General features: G+C 38.0%; 1 protein-coding gene across 21 annotated transcripts in view; it reads left to right on the top strand.

Moving 5' to 3' along the window:
- Window positions 1-20,450, top strand: part of Sgip1 (SH3GL interacting endocytic adaptor 1) — a 195,784-nt gene that overhangs the window by 98,379 nt on the left and 76,955 nt on the right. For 7 of the 21 annotated variants that reach the window (XM_070025796.1, XM_070025794.1, XM_070025792.1 and 4 more), the window contains exons 3-7: window positions 945-969; window positions 3,914-3,985; window positions 7,303-7,359; window positions 9,232-9,286; window positions 9,950-10,125. In XM_070025796.1, coding sequence (XP_069881897.1) covers window positions 945-969; window positions 3,914-3,985; window positions 7,303-7,359; window positions 9,232-9,286; window positions 9,950-10,125 — 385 coding nt within the window. Of the gene's footprint in view, window positions 1-944; window positions 970-1,966; window positions 2,051-3,913; window positions 3,986-7,302; window positions 7,360-9,231; window positions 9,287-9,949; window positions 10,126-20,450 lie in introns of all 21 variants that reach the window. The other 14 variants (XM_070025799.1, XM_070025798.1, XM_070025797.1 and 11 more) reach the window with 3 other exon arrangements.

Below are 20,450 nucleotides of genomic sequence, written 5' to 3'. Positions count from 1 at the left end.
GTGTGGTTGCAAGTGGGATATTTTGTGCTCCTAGTGAATAAATAAATAAATAAAATGACAATGACAATGAAATCACACTTTTATAATTAGTGTAAGGAGCTACTATACATTCATTATATACCTCATCTTACTTTAATTACCTAGGCATGGTTAGGTAACAGGTTCAAGGTCACAGAACTGTGAAGTGGTGAAGATTGAAGCTCAAGACTGATTGTACTCTAAAGCCCTTGATCCTAACCACCATAGACTAGTGCCACCACAAGATAGCACCACCAGAGCATAGTGCTGCCATAGAATCACTGCCTGAATTTTAGCCATTAGAGGAAACCACTTAGCAAAATAGTGCCCTCCATCGCCTCTTTTATTTTAATTGAAGGAGATGTAAATATAGAAATATGAAGAAAGTAGAGATTCTCAAAATAAATTCTGGACAAAAGACAATTTTGAACCACTCATAAGGGCAATGATAAGGAAGAAGAAATCATTTGTATATCTTGTGATCCTTTTAAATGGAGCCAGCTAGACTGGGCTAGTTTTAATGAATTAACTCTCCTCTCAAAATGGGCCAAGGCACTGTATCACTATCATGCTTTTTCAACTTCATTCTTAATGAGAATATCACTCCCACACATCCACACCCCCCTCAGTCAATTATTATTCAATCTACTTGTTTGTATTTCATTTTCCTTATCCAGTTTTACTACAGTTGGAACAAAGGGGAGGATGAATGTAATGGATACTGACTTTGTTTGGTCAGTTAGTTCTATGAGAAGGGTCTTGGGCTGGTTTGAACTCCCAATTTTCTAGCTTTAGTTCCTGAGGGCCGGGAATATAGGCATGCACTATCTCACCCAACTGGTGAATGATTTTTACTGCCAGTCTTTAGTCTGTACTGAAAGAAATTATTCATTTTCTTAATAGCTGTCAATATCTTTTTATTACAGAGGCTCACCAGATCGAGATGGAATTGTAAGTATTTTAATAATCATTTATAGTAAGGATTTGCACCCCAATATATTCCATGTGTAAATTTCCTAAATACCATTTCTTTTTTTTTCTGGTTGGATGACTTTTTAAACCTCTCACTGTTGTAAATTTTTTCTAGCAATTTCATGGGACATAAATGTGGTCTTGGTCAAGTTAGATTTATTTATTGCATTCACCTAAAACCCTGCCCCAGAGCAGGCAAGTTAACTAGTCATAGAAATGATGGGTCAAAAGCCAGGTAATTCATTCTGGCATTGCTATCTTCAACAGTTATTTCATTTCCAATTTAATGGTATAAAAGCTCATTATATGAGAATGGTCTTCTCCAACAGACAACACAGAGTCATAAAGAAGCAGGGATCCAATAAAACTGAAAGAAAAACAAAAGCTTTTCCCCTTGAGTAGCTGGGCTACAGATCCATTTTCTATATTAAATTCAAAGTTAGGGAATGGTCATAAAACCACTTATGACTGAATTTACAGCCTGAAGGAAGAAAATGTGTCCAATGGGTTTCTATTTAACAACAACTCTCCTTGCTAGCCACCAGATTTCTTACCTTTTTAAAGAAGTCTGTGGTACACTGGCTTAGATTTATCCCAGTTGTGCTTATGAGATTCTGCCCTAGCTTCTAAAATGACTTCCTTCAAAATCTAAATCAGATGTCTATTCAAAGGTTCAAAAGAACAGCTGCTATGGAAATAAAAAATGGACTCACATTAGGCTCACTGGGCTGAAGTGGGAACTAAAATAAATCCGGTGGTTAAAAATATTTTTTTTGAAAAATCACCCTTTATGATGCTATACTAAATTCGGGTGCTAATTGCAACAACAGTAGGAATTTTTTCTCCTGCACTTGATTCAAAGTCCTTAGTTTTGGGGTGCCTTTTGCATTCATGTGGTTCTTGCTATGATATGTTAAGAAAATAGACTGAAATTGATCAGACATTTGGGTAACACTATAATCAAGGCTCTATTCAGCAGGGGAAAAAAAAGACCCAGAAGACTCAGCTTCTCCTCACCTCTTGCTTCTGGCTCAGAGCCCTCTCGTTAACTTTCTCTCAGGTACTCTCTTCTTCTGTGTCCTCTCTTTGCTTCTGGCTTGGTCTCCTGCGTGAGCCCTCTTGTTCTATTTGCTTTCACCTTTGCAAGATTGTTCTGTTAGCCACTCTGCTTTCTATCCTGCTGCTCCTGGATCAATTGCTATTTCTTGCTTCTCACACTGTAGCACTCTCCAGTCTTGTCATTTTTCTTTCTCCAACACTTGCCGCCATGCTCATTATCTCGAAGACACCATTGCTACCTGACTGTAATACTCTGCTCTTCTGGGAGGGTGGGGAAGGGAACCAGGTTAAAGCTAGTAGAATATGCACCTCAGCACCTGATACAGCTGCTGATGCAGAGCTTATGACCTTGAACAGGTGCTGCATTAAGGGAGGCAACAGGCAGTGTGAGGACTTATTTCCCTACATTAGACTTCATGCCCATTCCCTGAGCCCTCCTTCCCCTCACCATCCCAAATCCTAGAAAGTTAGTTATTGACAGTCACACCCTCTCTGTTACCTAATGTAAAATATCATAAATAACCATGATCATAATTATCAAAAAAGAGGAATTGTTTAATTTCAGTTTCTCTTGGAGTAATAGGCCTATACTGAAAAGTATTACATTCAGAATGAATAAATGCATTTTCTCAAAATATGAAAGACATATTTCAAATAAACACATTTTTTTCAAAATATATACATAGTCACTAGTAATTGGAAATTATTGGCCAGCTACTATTTTTACCATTTCAAGAAAATGTTCAACTCTTCTCCCAACACCTGATCAACAACATTTGAAATCCAAGACTGTCTGGCTGGATTTAAATTTCTGTTTGTCTTTAATCCTCAGAAATCTCAACCTGATTTTCAACTGAAACTGATTTCTTTAAGACCTCACTTCTGTGGACTCTCATCTACATTTATATGGTTGAGAGAGTTTCCATGCGGTTGCTTTGGACTGATAGAAGTTGACGTTGATAGGTTCACTAAGGTAGTTGAATAAAATACAGGTGGCATTGCACCAACCTAGTTGGTAAACACAAGTTCTGCTTGCTTAACTTCATTTCTCTGAATGTGATGGAGCCCATCACTAGTGTCAATGCTTTTCATCTATCTCCATAGATGGGTCAGGGCTGCATGTATGAAGTTGGGCTTTGCCTTGCTGCCTACCAGCTGAGCATACCCAACACTGTGAGTGTATATCCACAGCTTCTTGTCACAGTGTTGAGACCTCAGGCAGCTGTGTGTGACTATGCATTCTGACTCACAGACAAACTCTAATTTGTTCAGAGTACATTTTAACGTTTTCCTGAGTAGCTCCAATTTGCCTCCACAAATACACTGGTCTATCTGGGTCATAGCCCCTGCTGAAGGAAATCTTTTTTCTTTTTCTTTTTTTTCCCTGAAGCAGGAAAGTGCACAGGGTTTGGAACTGTCAGCATTGTGTCCTGTATGTATTGATAATCCTTAGGAAGTCTTCGATGGCAGAAACAGAGAACTAAATAAACTTTTCATACCTAGAAATAACAACTGCTTTTACTCAGTCGCTTATGTGTGTCTTGGTGTCTGTTCTCTATTTGTAAACTAAGTGCTGTCTGAAAGAGAAATAGATCCACAAAGCCCCAAATGCCTTGGGGCACATTTCCCTTCTCCTTTCTTTTCCTGGCCTAGCCAAACTGGTCTGCTGAATAGAGCCTCATTATGGGCCCCAAAGTCAACTCTGCCTAAGCAACCCTGCCAAGATTGGTAGGCTGTACAATTTGGCCTAGAAATTGCTTCTTCTATGGTATGTTTGCTGACTCCATGTGATTCTTTATATGTGTCTTGAAAAACAAGCAGATCCTTTAACAACTTTTTTCTACATGAAAACAATCAATTCCAGCAGCCCAGCCCACATGAACCACCCTACAATTACAAAGCAGAGTGTGCGCGTGAAGGAGGAAAAAAAGTTTCGGTAAGGAAACAGATTTTAGTTTAAAATTTTCCAAGGGGTTGTAGAAACAGTGAGTAAAAACCAAGACTGAAATTTGGAGAACAGAGTAGCTTTTATTTAATACACTTGAGGAGACTCCTCTTTAGGCTTCTCCATATTATCTCTGGCTTTCTGAGACCAATTTCAAATCAACCGTATCAACTTTGTATGTTGCCATTCAAATATTCTCTTAAAGAATGATCAAGCATAAAAGAATTGGGTTTCTTTTGTCTTAGATTCAGGTTTTTCAAAGAATCTGCTATCTATCAAGAAGGCCTTGGCCATCTGTAAACATCACCATGCTAACTGAGCACTATCATTTGTAAAGATAAAATAAGCAGGAGCTAAATAATTGGGCAGGACCTTTCCCTGTGGGGACCAAAGGATGTAGAGTCAAGGCATGCCAATCCTAGACTATACTTGTGATACCTGTTACTGTGTTGTCCAATGGTAGTCACATGTAGCTATATAATTAAAAGTCAGCACCTCTTGCCACATTTTAAGTATTCAGATCATGTGCAGTGAATTCCCTATTGGCCAGCACATAGATCAAACATTGCCATCTTCATAGTCAGTTTATTGGACAGTGCTGCTCTATAACATTGTTTCAAAGTGATCCAAGTCAGCCTTGGTAGGAAAAGAGAATATTCAGGCAGGACATTGGGTATATTTAACACTTCTCACCCAAGGATCACCATGTAGCCATGAGCTGACCTCCCTAAAAGGAACACTGATAATGGAAACTGAGAAGTTTGATCAAAGTGTAACTATTGTTCCTATATTTATTGATTTAGCCTCTCATATTTACTGAGTAGATGATAAGCCTAACCTAAGTAAAATACCTACTAGAACAAGATTAGCATACCCTTGATCCTCAATTATCTTTAAATAACAGCAATATATTCAAATTACTTACACTAGGTAAAGTTTAGAAAATATAGGAAGAAAAGAAGTAAACAAATATATAAATGATACTGTTTGTACAATCAGGCCTAGGAAAGTGATGTTTATCCACTTAACACGTTCTTTTGTGATGCTTCTTTAAAGTTCTCCATTTGAAAATCAGCAGTCAGTTTATCTCTCTACCACCATTACTAGGAGCTGCACCTTGACCAGTGTGGAAACAGCATGAACTTTTATCTTGGAGTTTAACCAGAACAATAATAGCTAGCAACTGGCCTTTCTTTGACTTAGTAATTTTCACTTATAAAACCAAAGATATTTGTGAGAGTACAATGGCATGAATGAGACCATATTGCCAATTCCTCTAATAAAGCCAAGTATATATATTTGTGTGTGTGTTGAATATCTGCCCAAAGCAATGTATTAGTATGTGTTATTTGGGTTTGGTATATGTTTTCTAGATGTTTCTGTTCTAAGATAATTTTTTTTTTTTATAAATTTGTGCTTTTCCTTTATATCAATGTTGCATTGGTTTCCGTGGAAACAGGGAAGATTTCAGTTAGCCTAAATCTAGATTTCAGGAATCTCTTTATATCTATTTTGGATATGTGTTGGCCAAATATATATACAAACATACATGCATGCATACACACATATGTATACATACATATATAATTTTATCAGCTGAATGTATAGATTGTCTTGGTTTTGAAGGGCATTAATAATGGCAATGATCTCATCATGGAAGCAAACCACCAAACTTTAAAATTTTTGAATTCAATAATTGACCTAATCTATTTTATTTTAGTTAGCAGTCATTTGTATTAAGGAATTACTTTAAAACTAAGAGACATATCAGTAGCAATATTATGCTAGTCAAAAATATACAAATTTATTTCTTAGGATTCTATTTAATTCATTTGATTCTCTATTAGAAACCAAATTTTACATTGCACTTGATTATCACGTATGTTTTCTAAGAAGAATTTGGAGACTTTTCCAATGAAATAATATAATAAAGAAAATAAGGACCACATATTGCAAAAAGAAAATAGGAATTTCCAGAAGAATTTTTATAATTAACACTATTAAACAGAAATAGTATTCTTAAATGTGAGTATGCATAGGTAGAGTTGATGTGACAGATTTTTAAGACCTTTCTGCAAGCTAAAAAAGAATACCACTGTGGCTCTAATTCAATGAAGACAATCCTACGTGAAGACTGGATGTTATCTGATTACAAATAATCCTTGTCAAGACCAGAACAAAGAGGCAGATAGACACAGGCCCTGTGTTCCTGGGCAGCCTGCTACTGCATAAGAGATAGGGCCTCAACACATTATCTATTTCTTCTGCACTCTTCACCCTGCTAAACTACCACCAGTTCTTAGAATGCCCAGTCAACCTTCAGTAAATGTTTATTGATAATGAGTAAATCATCCTGGGTTTTCTAGTGAGCTCTGTTCATACCTCAAAAACTAACTCTCCACCTATTTGTCAATTGCCTGTTAGCCTCCTGCATTGTAGTTCAAGTGACATTTATGATTGCAAATTTAGTGGCCCTGTTCTCAATTGTAAAGCATCACCATATGATGTGTGTTATGCTGAGGTCTGCTATGGCTCAGTGACATACCATGCTCTGTGTGCTAAGTCCAAGAATGCCATTGGATGGACCCTCCATCACCAACCCAATTTGTGTTCTCATCTTTTACTAACAAAAAAAATAGAGAATCTTAACAATTTCTATTCTGGTGGCGTCACATCCTTGCTCAGCTATTACCATGAATGTACTAGGGACTAAAATAAAATGATTAAGATAACCAATCGGCAAGTAATGCTAGATTCCAGTATGAGCATTGATGTGTGCCCATATAGGTGTAGACACATGGTTAAGGAAAATCCATCATAAATTCTCAAATTCTATTTTAAATTAAGTAAGTAAGAAAAAAATTAGAATGTTGACATTATTTTTAATGACTAGGAGCAGAAAAAAACTAATCTGGAGCTGACTTCCTTTCTATTTTATTAAAGGACGGTTAGAAAAAAATTGAATAAGTGTGAACATTAATAGATTAGTTAAGAACTTGAGTGACTACCCTTTAAATATGTTGGAACTAATTGTATAAGGAAGTCAAATATTTCTGTATACATATATATATATGGCTTTATTCCTGAGACATAGAGTACATTATAATGTAGGTGTTGCTAATTAATTCTTCCCTAGTTGAATAAAAGTTGAATTCCTAGTTGTTAATATCCTTCTAATGTCTTTCTAATACTGGGTTGTGATAGCTCTTACTAAATATGGATAACAATTAAATGGTTTTATTATCCCACTGGGCTTTTCTTTTCATTTATATGTTTCTCTTCTAAGTTTATTTTCAAATTTATTACAGAAGAAAAGCAATGGGGCACCAAATGGATTTTATGCAGAAATTGATTGGGAAAGATATGTGAGTATGAGAATGTTTCCTTTATTCTGCATTTTACATCTTAAAAATTAGTTGAGGGATTCATCTTCATAATAGGACATAAAAATAGCTCTATCCCAATAGGAAATGCCTAGCTCATTTAGGAGGGTAAAAAGCAATAGAATCTGACAGACCTAGGTCAGGACCTGGCCCCTGCAACATCAGCTGTGAGGCCAAGAACAGTTAAGTTACTTGCTGAGAAGCAAAATTGAAATCAGTGTAGCATTTACTTTATATCATTGTTGCAAGGACTCAGTGAGCTAATTGCAGAACATTTCAGTAGCTACCTAGCCTATAGTATCTGTTAAAAAATAAAGCTTTCTTCTAATGTTCAGTCTGGTCATTTTCAACCTGACCCTGTTTCTAAGCAGTTCTGAGAATCAATGCAAGTCAATTAACCCCAGAACTTTAGTTTCATAACAACTACTATAGCCTCATGGTATAAATGTCTCCTGGGATAAATGACAGTCACTTGTTGCTTCTCAAGGGATGCAACCTAGCTGAGACCTACACTTTACCCAGAGTTCTTCCCAAAAGCAATTAGCAGCAACACTTCTCCAGCCACGATAGAAGGACCTGTTGGATCCAATCAGGATCACTTTTAGAGTTCTAACCATACAGAATACGTCCATCTCTTTTACCTCAAAGATCTCTCACTGTCAGGCCTGTAACTTCAACTTCCACGGGGACACCCTTCATCTTTCTCCCCTCTTAGGCACAGGATGTTAGGCCCAAAGTATCTGGAGTCAAGGCCTAGCTGTGACATTTGCTGGGCGTGTTCTTTAAAAACAGCATCAGATCTCACGTAGTTGGATATTGGGATAATTCTTTGCTCATAGGATCGTTGTGTCATCCAATGACATAATGAGTCATCTAATACCATAAAATAATTACTCGAATGCCAATGATTAATCTCAATGATGCAAACTGCCTTTTATCTTTCCTTTTTTCCTAAAAAGGTTTCCTGTCTGCTATTAGTATTAGTTCAGCCAGCAGTACCAGCAGCCATTTTCCCAGGACTGTACGATAGAAATCTTGGATTATTCTTGAAACTTCTATCTCTTTTTATTCCCTTGATTGATCTATCCCCAAGAACTAAAAACCAATCCCTTCAAGTGTCTTTGAATCATCCGATCTCACCAACATAACTTAAACCATATTTATAACAATCTTGCCTGAATTGATACACATATTTAAAATCAGTTGGCTTTTTTTGCCCCTTATCTATCTGGAAATATCTTCTAGAGCATCTTGAGATTTTGTAGTGTGTCCCATCCTGAGAAGCGGTAGTAAACTCATTCTGCAGTAGCCCATGGGCCACTTGTGGCCGTGTTGTCTAGCCTTCCACTGTTTAGCTTCTTTTCCAGGCATGTTATCCTTGCTATTGCCTCTTCTTTCCTGGCCGGAATTATTAGTAACATCCATGACTACAGTGGTGGTATCTCAGCTCTTCCCACCACTAAGGTTAAACTCCCATCCCCTACTCTCCTATCAGCACTGAAAGGTTCATTCAACTCACCCTGATTCTTTCAGAATGAACTCATTTCCTCTTCCTTCCTGCTCTTACCTAACACCTCTGTGTTGCTTTTTCTTTTTAATGTTTTTGGTAGGCAATTTCCTCAAAGAAACATAGTTTACATTTCAATCTCCCAGGTTGCTTAGCGCAGTCCTTGGTTTGTAGGAAATACTTGCAATGCATGATTGCTTTTTTCACTGACAGTTGCTTTTTCATTTATTTTCTTAACAGGAAGATTAGAAATAAAGTATATCTCTAAGTACACAACTCTAGGGGGAAAAATAGTCCCTCCATCTTTTCAGAATAATGACTGTTTAACATGTTCTTATATTTTATAGAACTCACCTGAGCTGGATGAAGAAGGCTACAGCATCAGACCCGAGGAACCTGGCTATATCCTTTCTTATTTCTTTTTTTAAATTTTTACTGTCTCTCAGAAAACAGTAATGTAAACTCAGGTTTTCCAAAGGTAACCAAATATACTATTGCTAATATTAGAAATGAAAAAATAGCACAGAGAACAGCCTGATCGCTAACAAGCAAGCATTTTGTCTTGATCTATTCATAGAAAAGAGAGGGAGAGAGAAGAGAAGAAAAAAATGTGCTGAAAAACAATTGTGCACATTGTGGGTGCTGAGTGGTTTGCTGAAACCTGATGTGGCAATGTTAGTCAGTGACAGGAAAATAGCTCTCGGTGTCCTTTCCTTCCAGTTCATCTCTAGGCAAAGTATGTCACTCACTGAAGCACTTAAACTTCGTTAAGGGGTCCCTTAAATTAGCCTTCCTCTACCTGATGTTGAGGATGAGTGTGCTTGTCTGTTTGTGCTTATTGGCATACAAATGGCCAATGACAGCACTGCTCATTGGAATTCATTATCCTTGATCAGGTGCTAAGGCAAGGAAGATAGATCCTAACCTTCCTCTTGTGTTTGTTTGTTTGGTTGGGTTTGCTTTGGTTTTCTGCCATGCAAAGGTACTTTTTCTGTGGATCTATGCAATCATCCTTATCTTACACAAAGTGGGAAAAAGAGCTAAGCATCCTTAACTGTGTTCTACCAACCAAAGGAAAGCACTTTTATTCTTCGAGTGAATCAGAAGAGGAAGAGGAATCACACAAGAAATTCAACATCAAGATTAAACCATTGCAATCTAAGGATGTTCTTAAGAATGCTGCAACGGTAGATGAGTTGAAGGCATCAATAGGAAACATTGCACTTTCCCCATCACCAGTGGTGAGTGGAGTTTCCATGTTAAGCTTTTAGTGAGACTGGACAGAGTTATTCTGCCTCAGTGCATTAAGCTGATCAGAAAATCCATTCATTGAATGCTGCATATGGTCACCATCTTATGAATTCATAAGCCTTGAGCAGCTCGCTCCAGCTTAAGATGGTTTTACTCATTTCCTACTACAGTTCTTGTGCTTTTCAAAATGGCACAAATGCAGAGGATCATATTTATTTTCTGCTGAAAAGACTATAAAAAGAAATAAAATAACAAGATTAACCAAAGTCTTCTAAATCAAATTTAACAATTAAGAACATGTAGTTCCCTGACTTACTGATATTTTTAAACATGTTTTAGTTTCCCTTTTCCTAGTAAAACACATAAAATGGAAACTAGAAAATGGCTTTAAAGACAAACTTTTAGCCAGCTATATTAACCTACACCTGTAATCCCAGCACTGGGAAGACTGAGGTAGGAAGATCAGAGTTCAAAGCCAACTTGGGATACATAGTGAGACCCTGTCTCAAACAAGCAAACAAAAACCCTTTCCCTTGCTATGCTCCAATAGAAAATATTAATAAACATTGTATTGTAAGAGAATTTTAAAATTCAAACTCTTTGTTATATTTTATTATTAAATAGCCTTCAGTACTTTCATCTTTCTCTTAAGCATCTCAAATACAGGAGTTGTACTATATTTATTACCCAAGTTGCTTTTGCCTACACTAAGCTTTCTTCTGTGTGTTGCCATCTACAAAATTTCTTTAGTTGCTGAGTCCCAAGGTTTATAGAGATAATCCAACATTTATAGTAATTTCTTTGTGCTGTTTGATGAACACCACCATTGATTTCTCAAAATGGCTGTGGAGAGCAGATGAAAGTTATCGTACTAACAGCTAATACCTTCTTGGCATTTTCTTTAAGTAGGTGTGATCTCCTTACATCTCCATCCCCCGAAAACTAAACAACTTTCAAGTTACTTCTAGAAATATCTCAGTTAACCTTTCTAGAAGAATTGTAATTGTTCATCCACTGAGAATAAAGTCTTGTTTTCCTGAGAATTTTTTTAAAGTATATTAATCATGCCTTCTTTAGATTTTAGTGTTCATAATGGTATTTATCATCTCTGTTTGGTGACAATTACAACAACATACCATAGCATATAACCATAGCAAATAACATTGCAGGTAAATTTTTATCTTCCACACATCTGGTATCTTAACATATGTTCCCAAAAAGGGAAGCATGAAATATGATTATCTTCCCCCTCTACAATGGGGGAGTTAGACACTTTTAAACTTATATATCAACTGTGATTTCTAGTAAATGTGAACATTTTAAATATGCACATTTTACTTTTAAGATGCCATCTTTCAAATCACTTATCACTAACTGAATATTTATTAGCTGTAAAAAATCTATTCATATACCAGAAGCTAGTTTATATCCACTTTTCTGGAGAGTGTAATAAATTTAGTGTACATTAGTAAGCTACCTGTGAAGGAAAGTTCACAGGATTAAGTGATCAAATGTGCCTAAAAGCCAACCCAGCAGGTCAGCCTCAGAAACAGTAGATTCTTTTTTTGGAAGCATGTTGAATCTAAAAATCCTCTATCTCAAAAAGAACATGGATGTCTAGGTCATTATCTGGATATTCCTCCAACCCAGCATGCTGCTGAGGATACACCACGAACAGTAGCCCTGAGTAGGGTGGGCACTTCTACATTCACAGGCAAACAATGAAAATCACCAGGGTCTGGTTATTTATTTCACATTTGTAAAAGGTAAAACATTAGACTGCTTTAACAGAGACCAAAGTGATAATGGCCTATGTTTATCTCTCGCACAGACATCAAAGTCAGGGCTAGTCTAGAGGGTGATAGAGTCCTAATGCAGAGGTCACTCAAAACTTTAGAACTTTCTGCATTATTGTTCCATCTTTCTCTGGAAGCTGCTGCCTTACCATAAGTAAGTACCGCCATGTTGACCCCTTGAGATAAAGGGAAAAGACAATGAAAAGTAGATTTTTTTCCTTGATAGGTTTAACTTAGAAGCTGGCCCTACTTTACTCAAGGAATACATTAGCTGCAAGGGAGTCAAGGAAATGTAGTCATGTACTGAATAGTCATGTACAGTGCAAATATTACAATTCTGCTACTCGATGAAAAAGAAACAAATGGCTACCAGAGGATTTGGCATTTTCTGCCGCTGTATGTTAAATAATCTGTTATTTGGGGAGTTCACTAGAAAGTGGGACTCCACTTATTTATCTTCAAAATGATATCCCAAACCAATTGAATACAGATATTTCCTTTTCAAAACTTATATTCACTAAATATTTAATAATAGTGTTGTTACCCTACATGTTAGTAAACAGTAGGATGAGTAAAAACAAATTTCAGTAAAATACCATCTTGTTTAGTTGGTATATACTTTTCCAACAATAATCTTACAGAGTCTACTGATTTTTCAAGCATACTATTTCATTGTAGAAGTAAAAGTCTGCCTTCTATTAATCAAAAGTATAATTTTTTTGTCCTTGGTTGTGTTTGTGAATTTTCAAAGATGAACAAATGATCAGGAACTTCTTTTCCAATTGGTTTTCTATGCAGCAGACTGACTCAAAATTCCAGTTGAGCTTAACATCTGTAGGATGGGCTATCAATCAGGAAGGGACATGACTTGGAACAAGGTAACTTTCTATAGTTAAGGCAGACTTTTAAGTGTTCCGGTTGAAAGGTATATATCTGACAATGATGCTCCTGGTGGCTGGTTCAAGAAACCTTATGCGGAGGAATCCACATAACATATTTTAGTGTCCGCTCCCAAACATCTGTGCCTCTCATAGAGTCTTGTGTATGACTGCCATTCAATAACTGTTTGTGGGTGAATGAGTGCTTGAGCAAACATGTGAGTGGAAGCGGGCCAAGAACAGTGCACCATGACATTCACCACTCTCTAGTTTTGCATCCACCTGCACTTTAGCCTTTTTGGTTCATCGCATGATGATTCACATAACTATACTCTCATCCCAGCCACATAGTTCTATTTCATTCATATTAGTGATAAAAGCCTTATTGTATGCAGTGCTGAACCAGAGGTATGGTACACACCTCTAATCTCAGCTACTTGGGAGGTAGAGGCAGAAAGATATGAGTTTGAAGCCAGTCTGGACAAAAACAGAAAAACAAAAACAGTAGAGATTTCTAGCTCAAACATGGGAGGGTGGGGAGACTGGGGGCTTAAGTCAACTGGTAAAATGCTTGATCAGCAATTGTGAGGCCTTGGGTTAAACCCTTAATACGAAAGAAAAAAGAAAGAGAGGAAAAAGGAAAAAAGAAAGAAAGAAGGAAGGAGGGAAGGAACTGAGTGGAGTGGGGTATGTCTTAAGTTGTAGATTGCCAGCTTTGAGCAAAAAAGGTAGATGAGAGTGCGAGGCTCTAAGCTCAAGCCCTAGTACTGGAAAAATGGCAACATCTAAGAAAAAGCCTTGTTTTTAAAGAGTTGCTTTTTGAAAGAAACTAAATAATAAGAGATAGAACTCTAAGGAAATGTGCAAAAGAGTGGGAAAGGAAAACAGCAGTCTGAATTCAATATACAACTGAATTAAATGAACTGAATGCAATTGCCATTGATGTAATTTCAGAGACACGAAAATAGACAGTCATGGCAATGATGTCACAATTACTTGAACAGTGGGCTGTACTTCCTAATTGGTGATGTTGGCATGTTAAAAGAGCTCTCCTTAGCCAGGGGCCAGTAGTTCATGCCTGTAATCCTAGCTACTCAAGAGGCTGAGAGGCTGAGATCTGAGCACTGTGGTTCAAAGTCAACCTGGAAAGGAAAGTTCATGAAGTTGTTTCTGGTTTCTTGGTATTGTGCCTGGGGCTTGAATTTGGGGCCTACGAGCTCTCCCTGAGCTATTGTGCTCAAGGCTAGTCCACTACCACTTGAGCTTGTCTTCTGTGTGTGTGTGTGTGTGTGTGTGTGTGTGTGTGTGTGTGTGTGTGTGTGTGTGTGTGTGTGTGTGCATGCGCGCGCGCACACGCGCGCGCAGTTAATTGGAGATGAGGTCTCATGAACTTCCTGTCCTGCTGGCTTCAACCCACTGGCTCAGATCTCAGCTTTCTGAGTGGCTAAGCTACTATTTGTTCTTCAGTGAACCAAAATCCACTGCACACTTACCATGAAGAAATGGTATTTTACCTATATGTTTAGTTCTGCACTGATTAAGAATTTTTTCTGGAATAAGTTACCATTAAGTTCTGATGCAAGACATGTAACCTTGGACAAAGACACTTAATTATTTATGTAAGCCTCATTCATAGCTTTATCAAGGGCACAGCAAGATTACTAGTATTATATACTTTATACAATCCTTGTAAGGATTAAGGACACACAATATATAAAGTGCTTAGCACTTTGTAAGCAAATTTATGTAATTAAGACCCCAGAGATGTCCTTAATGAATAAATAGCTGTTATTAATCAAAACATAATGCAGTTCTTATAGTGGCTACTCTAAGGATATGGACCACTTTGAGAACTTACCAAATTAGTGGTGGAGGTGGATTTCTTTTGAAGCACAAAGGCAAGTAGGATTTTGAGGCTTTTGAGGATTTTTTCGTGTTGGGCCAGCAGTAGCAATTCTGAGGTATAGCCCTGGGTGTTGTGCTTGCTAGGCAGGTGTTCTTCCATTGAACCATGCCTCCAGCTTGATTCTGTATCATCTTATCTGTGTGTATCAAGCAAGGTCTTAACGTCAAGCCTCCATCCCATCTGTAAAATGGAATCAGTAGTAATAATGTTAGAATGGCAAGGGGTGATGTAATGTACTCAGCTCCATGCACCATCCCAGATTCTGGGCATGAGCATTCCATTCCCATTCAGCTGCACTTTCCTTTTCCTGCAGTTGAAAGACTTGTGGGAAACAGAAGGGAAATAAAACTAGCGAGGGAGGACTTGAGCAAAGTCAAGACAAGGACTCATAGAAAAGATGAGGGAGTAGGAGGCATCCTCTCAGGCATATAAACTATTGCCCCTTCCCCGCCCCCTGGGAGAAGGAATGAAAGTATCTGACAGTGGGTTATTAGGGAACAACTAAGTTTAATCTTGTTCCTGACGAGTTATAATCCATAATGGAGAGGAGGGGAAGAGAGCTTTGAACTAGAGACAGTCTGGTGCTGTTGGCCTATTCCAAGTAGCCCACCTGCCCTCCCACCATCAAATTAGCCTGCCAGAGAGCATCATCCAGGAATTTGCTGCTGCTTGGTAACAACACCCCCTATCCTGTCCTCACTTTGGCAGAAGGTTCAGCACCCTGATGAGTTCACTAAAAACAAAGTCATCAATGGAGGAAGCACACTCCCTTCTCCTACACACTAGCATTCTAACAGAGTGGGGTAGACAGAGGCTCCGTACCACATGGAGCCTGGTGCTAAGTGCACAACCCAGATCTCCTGTCCAGCTTCCTGGACTCAGAGACTCAGCTGGCATTCTGCTTACCCAGGAAGCTCCATAGGCCCAAATGTAATTTAGGATCAGGGATCTCAAACATCCAGTGTATGAGTGTCCTCTCCCCTCCTCCAAACCCTCTGCAGATATGCATAGAGAACCTAAGCAAAACTGTAGTCAACTCTCCTATCAAATTCACTCAGAATTAGCAGCTACGACAAAACTTTTTTTAGGCTTTATAGAGAAAGGCAGAAAAATTGGTGGCAACTTTCTTTTTTCAATAATCTATTCTTTTCTACATTTAAATAAACTGTGTGCAGAATGAGTTTTATGTTTAAAATGTATTTAAAAGGTTCTTTCCTTTATTACTAAATTTGTTTTCCTGGAGAACTTTCTGCTGCTTTGATTCCTGACCTTTAAAATCACTATATCAAGTTTCCAAATCTTCATGCCTTCTGTACTTTAGTAAGAAGAAATCCCCAAGTTTTTAATATATTGTGATCCCCTCAAAAATATGAATAAAATATTCAGTTTGAGCTGGAGTACGTCAGCCATGATTTGTCTAGTTAATGTAGGTTAAATCCTCTACATGATACTTGGTTTCCCTGCATGGGGCACAAAGTCAGATTTTTCTGGTATAGCACCCACTTTTTCTGTGTGTTGATACTGGTGCTAGCCCTGAGCTTCCTTTGCCCAAGGTGTTTTACTACTTGAGCCACAGCTCTACTTCCAGCTTTTTTGTGAATAATTAGAGAGAGAGAAAGAGAATGCAATAAATGTAATTTCAGATTTAGAAGGAGATGGTATTGTTGTTGTTAATCTTCTCAACAATCATAGAAGGTAGCAATTATCTCTGCTTTAAAAATTACAAAGTTGGAGCCCATGGTGACTTGCCCAAAGACATCTAGAAACTAAGAGATGGAGCTAATTTGAGTATATTATAGCTCTTGCTCCTTCTAACATTTATTTTAACCCAAAATTGGTTTTGTCTGTAGATTGAGAAAAGCAGTGAAAGTAATTTCCATTTATCTGTGCTAGTAACCCAGGTATGCGTCTCTTCAGATTCTCATTCTAAAGCATTCATATTTGCTCTATAAGAAATTTCACCTGGGAGATCTGGTCACATTATTCTACGCTAATGTCTCTGTAAAGCCCTGCCACTTCCTTGGAGCTTTTCTAATGCATGTTAGCACCTGAGGTCACTAATGGGCAGAGAAATTAACAATTAATTAGGTGTAAGTGAAATATTTATAGGTACTGGTGGACTAGAACCATTACAAATGGGGCCACAGGCCTAAGGCCATTTATAATTCAGCCTTATTTTAGAGAGCAATTCATCTTTCTATATTTAAGAAAACACATGCTTCAAACATTTGTGTAATGTTTTTAATGGCCCCCAAAAAGGAATTCATAAACATGAGTGCTTATTTTATAGCCATTTCTGTGCTTGCATCTAGAGAGACTTCATTTATAACCATTTCTGTGAGTAATAACCAAGTAGAGACATCTAAATAATGCAGAACAAAACAATAATGGCAAAAAATAATTTACTAACAATGTGTACCTTTGTTTTCCCTGAGACTAATAAATGCCAATAAAATAGACCTTAAATATTTGTTATTTTGAACAAATGAAAAAAGAATGTGCTACAGTCAAACAAGAGAAGGGAATAAATTTAATCTGACTGGGAATCATGGGAAAGGTCTCATGAAAAATGTAGCTGGCCTTGAAGAATGAATAAGATTTTGACAGGGAGAAAGACAGAAGCCTTGAAAGGCAGAAGCAGTGTGAGGAAGTTGGGGAAGCCTGCAGGTACCTGGGCTAGTCAGGAAGTATCAAGGACAGTGAGCAGCTATATGAAAGCTACATGCGAGACAGTAGGGGAGGATGAGGAGGGATGGCCAGCTGAAGTCTATGATTAGGGCAGTAAGTGTAGGGAATTCTGTTGCATTCTGTTCTTGGGGCTTCGAAGGACACTGCACTATATTCCCTTCACTGTTTTGGATGGTGATTTGGGAATAATGTGAAGGATAATTTAGAAGATGAAACTGGAAGCAGGATCATGGGCTAGGAGGCTCATGGAGTGTTACTAATGTCAATGACAGATGACAAGGTCCTTCCTTAGGCATTGCTCAGGAAATAAGAGTTTCCTAAGGGATCAGAGACCACTCACTAGGGAAAGAATGTAAATTGTCCATAGAGGGTAGAGATAAATAAAACATATGGCCAAAGAACTGATGGTTCTATTCAGAGTGACAGGAAAAGATGCAAATCCATAATGAGATTAGTTTCTGGGGACAAAAAAAAAAACATCTTATGATCTCCTCTCATGACCTTCCCTGGCCACAATACATCAATGGCATTTTCCAGCCTCTTCCAATATTACAAACTTACTTCTATTTTCAAGGGACAAATTTGCTTGATAAATGTAAGCCATTCAAAAAAAATCTTAGAATGTGTCCCAGCAGAGACCATCCCTAGGCCCTGTGTGTGTGTGTGTGTGTGCGCGCATGTGTGTGTGTGTGTGTGTGTGTATGTGTGTGTGTGTGTGTGTGTAGTTTTCTGGCCCTAGTCTTGAACTCAGGGCTTAGTCACATTCCCATAACTTCTGCTGCTCCAGGCTAGTGCTATTTCCACTTTTGGCTTTTTTAGTAGTTAATTGGAGAGGAGATAAGAGTCTCATGGATGTTCCTGCTTGGACTGGCTCTGAAGGACAGTCCTCAGATCTCAGCTTCCTGAGTAGCGAGGATTACTGGCATGAGCCATGTGTTCCTGTCTTCAAAACAGATTTAGAAACAACTGTATCAGATATGTACAGGAAGGATTCATAGAAGGTATGCCATGCAGAACTACCTTAAATGAGGTCCTTCTAGGGCTTGAGCATTTCTTCTAGAAGATTCATGTCATCTTTCTCAATTTCTCTTTATTTTTTTTTCTCCCTATGCTTTCACTTTTAGAGGAAAAGTCCGGTAAGAAACAAGTCGTTCCCATGCTTTAACCAAACATGTATTCTTCTCATTTTCATCATCTACATATATAATGACTGGTTGTGTTTAACACCTAAACAAGGTTTTGGATTTTAAAAACAAAGCTTTGTGAAACAGGACAAGGTCTAATTATGCCACAGGAGGAAAAACAGAAGTTGGTTGCTAAGTGATTTTGCAACCCTGTTATTAAGGGCCGCAGGGTAATTTCTCAAAGATTCACCTCAGCCTCAACCATTTCAAGATGCAAACTACTGCTGTTACCAGTTGAATTATTTTTGCTGCATATACATACAATGAGCTGAACATTTCTTCAGTTAAAATTTTGTTGCATGGACAGCCTGGTAGTATCCTGAATGTTTGTGAATCTGAAACAGGAAAAGGGGTGTTCTAGAAGACTTAGGATTTTTATGTTATTTTCATTTATGTAATAATAAATCAATAATAAATCGTTGGACACCAGAAAGGGGATCTTTAGAGTGTGAATCACCTCCTGAATGTTTTTGTTTTCAGACCGAGGGATGATGTTTTTAGTGGCCCCACAAATCTGATGTGATATACCTATATATTTTTACTTGTGAATAGCATATAACAAATCTCGAGGGGGGTGGTGTGAGGAAGGAAAGATAAATGATGTTCTCTTCCCCGTTGCCTGGTTTATTGGGAGCATGTTCCCAGAAGATTCCGTGCATGGGCAGACAGAGGTAACTGCTACCATAAAATACCAACATGTTTTCATGTTAGCAAACGCCGAAATGTGATCAGTTTGTTCTACTTAGCTCACCTAAGGGAAAGCTGCAAAGAGAGCAGACCCCCTTATCCTGCCCATTGACCCAGTCCCGGCAGCCAGCACCACAGGAAGAGGCTGCACTTGACCCAAATCTCTATACAAGCAGGAAAGAGCAGTGGAAAGCACCAAACATGGGACCTAAGTATCAATTTTTTTCAAAATGTGGGCCCAGGTATTTTTGCTTCCAAAAAAGAAACACTGTCTTTATGATTATTCTGATTATTACTGAGCTCATGGCTAATTTCTTGTAACTGAGCATCAACTGTGTTTCACATGGTATGGAACAGTACAACAGGGCTGGTGCTCTTTAGTAGCCTTTCCTTTTATGTGGCCAATGTCTTATATTCTCCTTGACACTGGACCATCCTCTGAATTAACCAATGTAGCTATACTAAATTCGCCTGTGATACTTTTGAAATCCTCTGTTCCCCAATGCATTTTCTTACTGTTGGCCTTACAGTAATCTTAGCATCAAGTGTACCTTTTCATTTTCACTTATCTGTCTTCAAAAATGTCTTTCTCCCACCCTGTTGCCTCATTTTTCTTTGGATATGACCATTTTGTTGGGTCTGCTGTCTGGTCACCTCTGAATATGTTGGTGAGAAACACGTTCGTTGTTTCATTTCCTACATGGAGTTTCAGATGATCATTGGAACATGATGGATGAGATATAGTAGTTAGCCTCTGTGATTAAACTTATGATATACAGGAACAAATTTAACTATGGACAAGGTGGGTGGGCAAATAGGAAGCTTACCAGATAGCTTATTTTTACTCTGAAGCATTTACAAACAAATAGGAAGCTGGGCAGTGTTGGTTCATGCCTGAATCCCAGCTACTTAGGAAGCTGAGATTGTTGGGATCAAAGTTCAAGTACATCCCAGGTGGAAAAGTTCAAGGGACTGCTCCATAAAAAGCTGAATGCTGTGTCATACATTTGTTAACCTAGCTACTAGAAAGCCTACCATAGTGGACATTGCCCACGTACATACATGCCTGAGGGGAAAGCAAAAATTACCAGCAGAAAATATGACTAGAGGTGTGACTCATTGGTTAGAATACCACTCCAGCAAGCATGAGTTCAAATTCCAGTACCACAAATAAAA

Source organism: Dipodomys merriami, unplaced genomic scaffold (genome assembly GCF_024711535.1).
Source record: "Dipodomys merriami isolate MVZ:Mamm:240054 unplaced genomic scaffold, mDipMer1.0.p SCAF_172, whole genome shotgun sequence".
Lineage (NCBI taxonomy): Eukaryota > Metazoa > Chordata > Mammalia > Rodentia > Heteromyidae > Dipodomys > Dipodomys merriami.
Note: the sequence above shows the minus strand (reverse complement) of the source record. Positions and strands in the feature narration are given on the sequence as shown.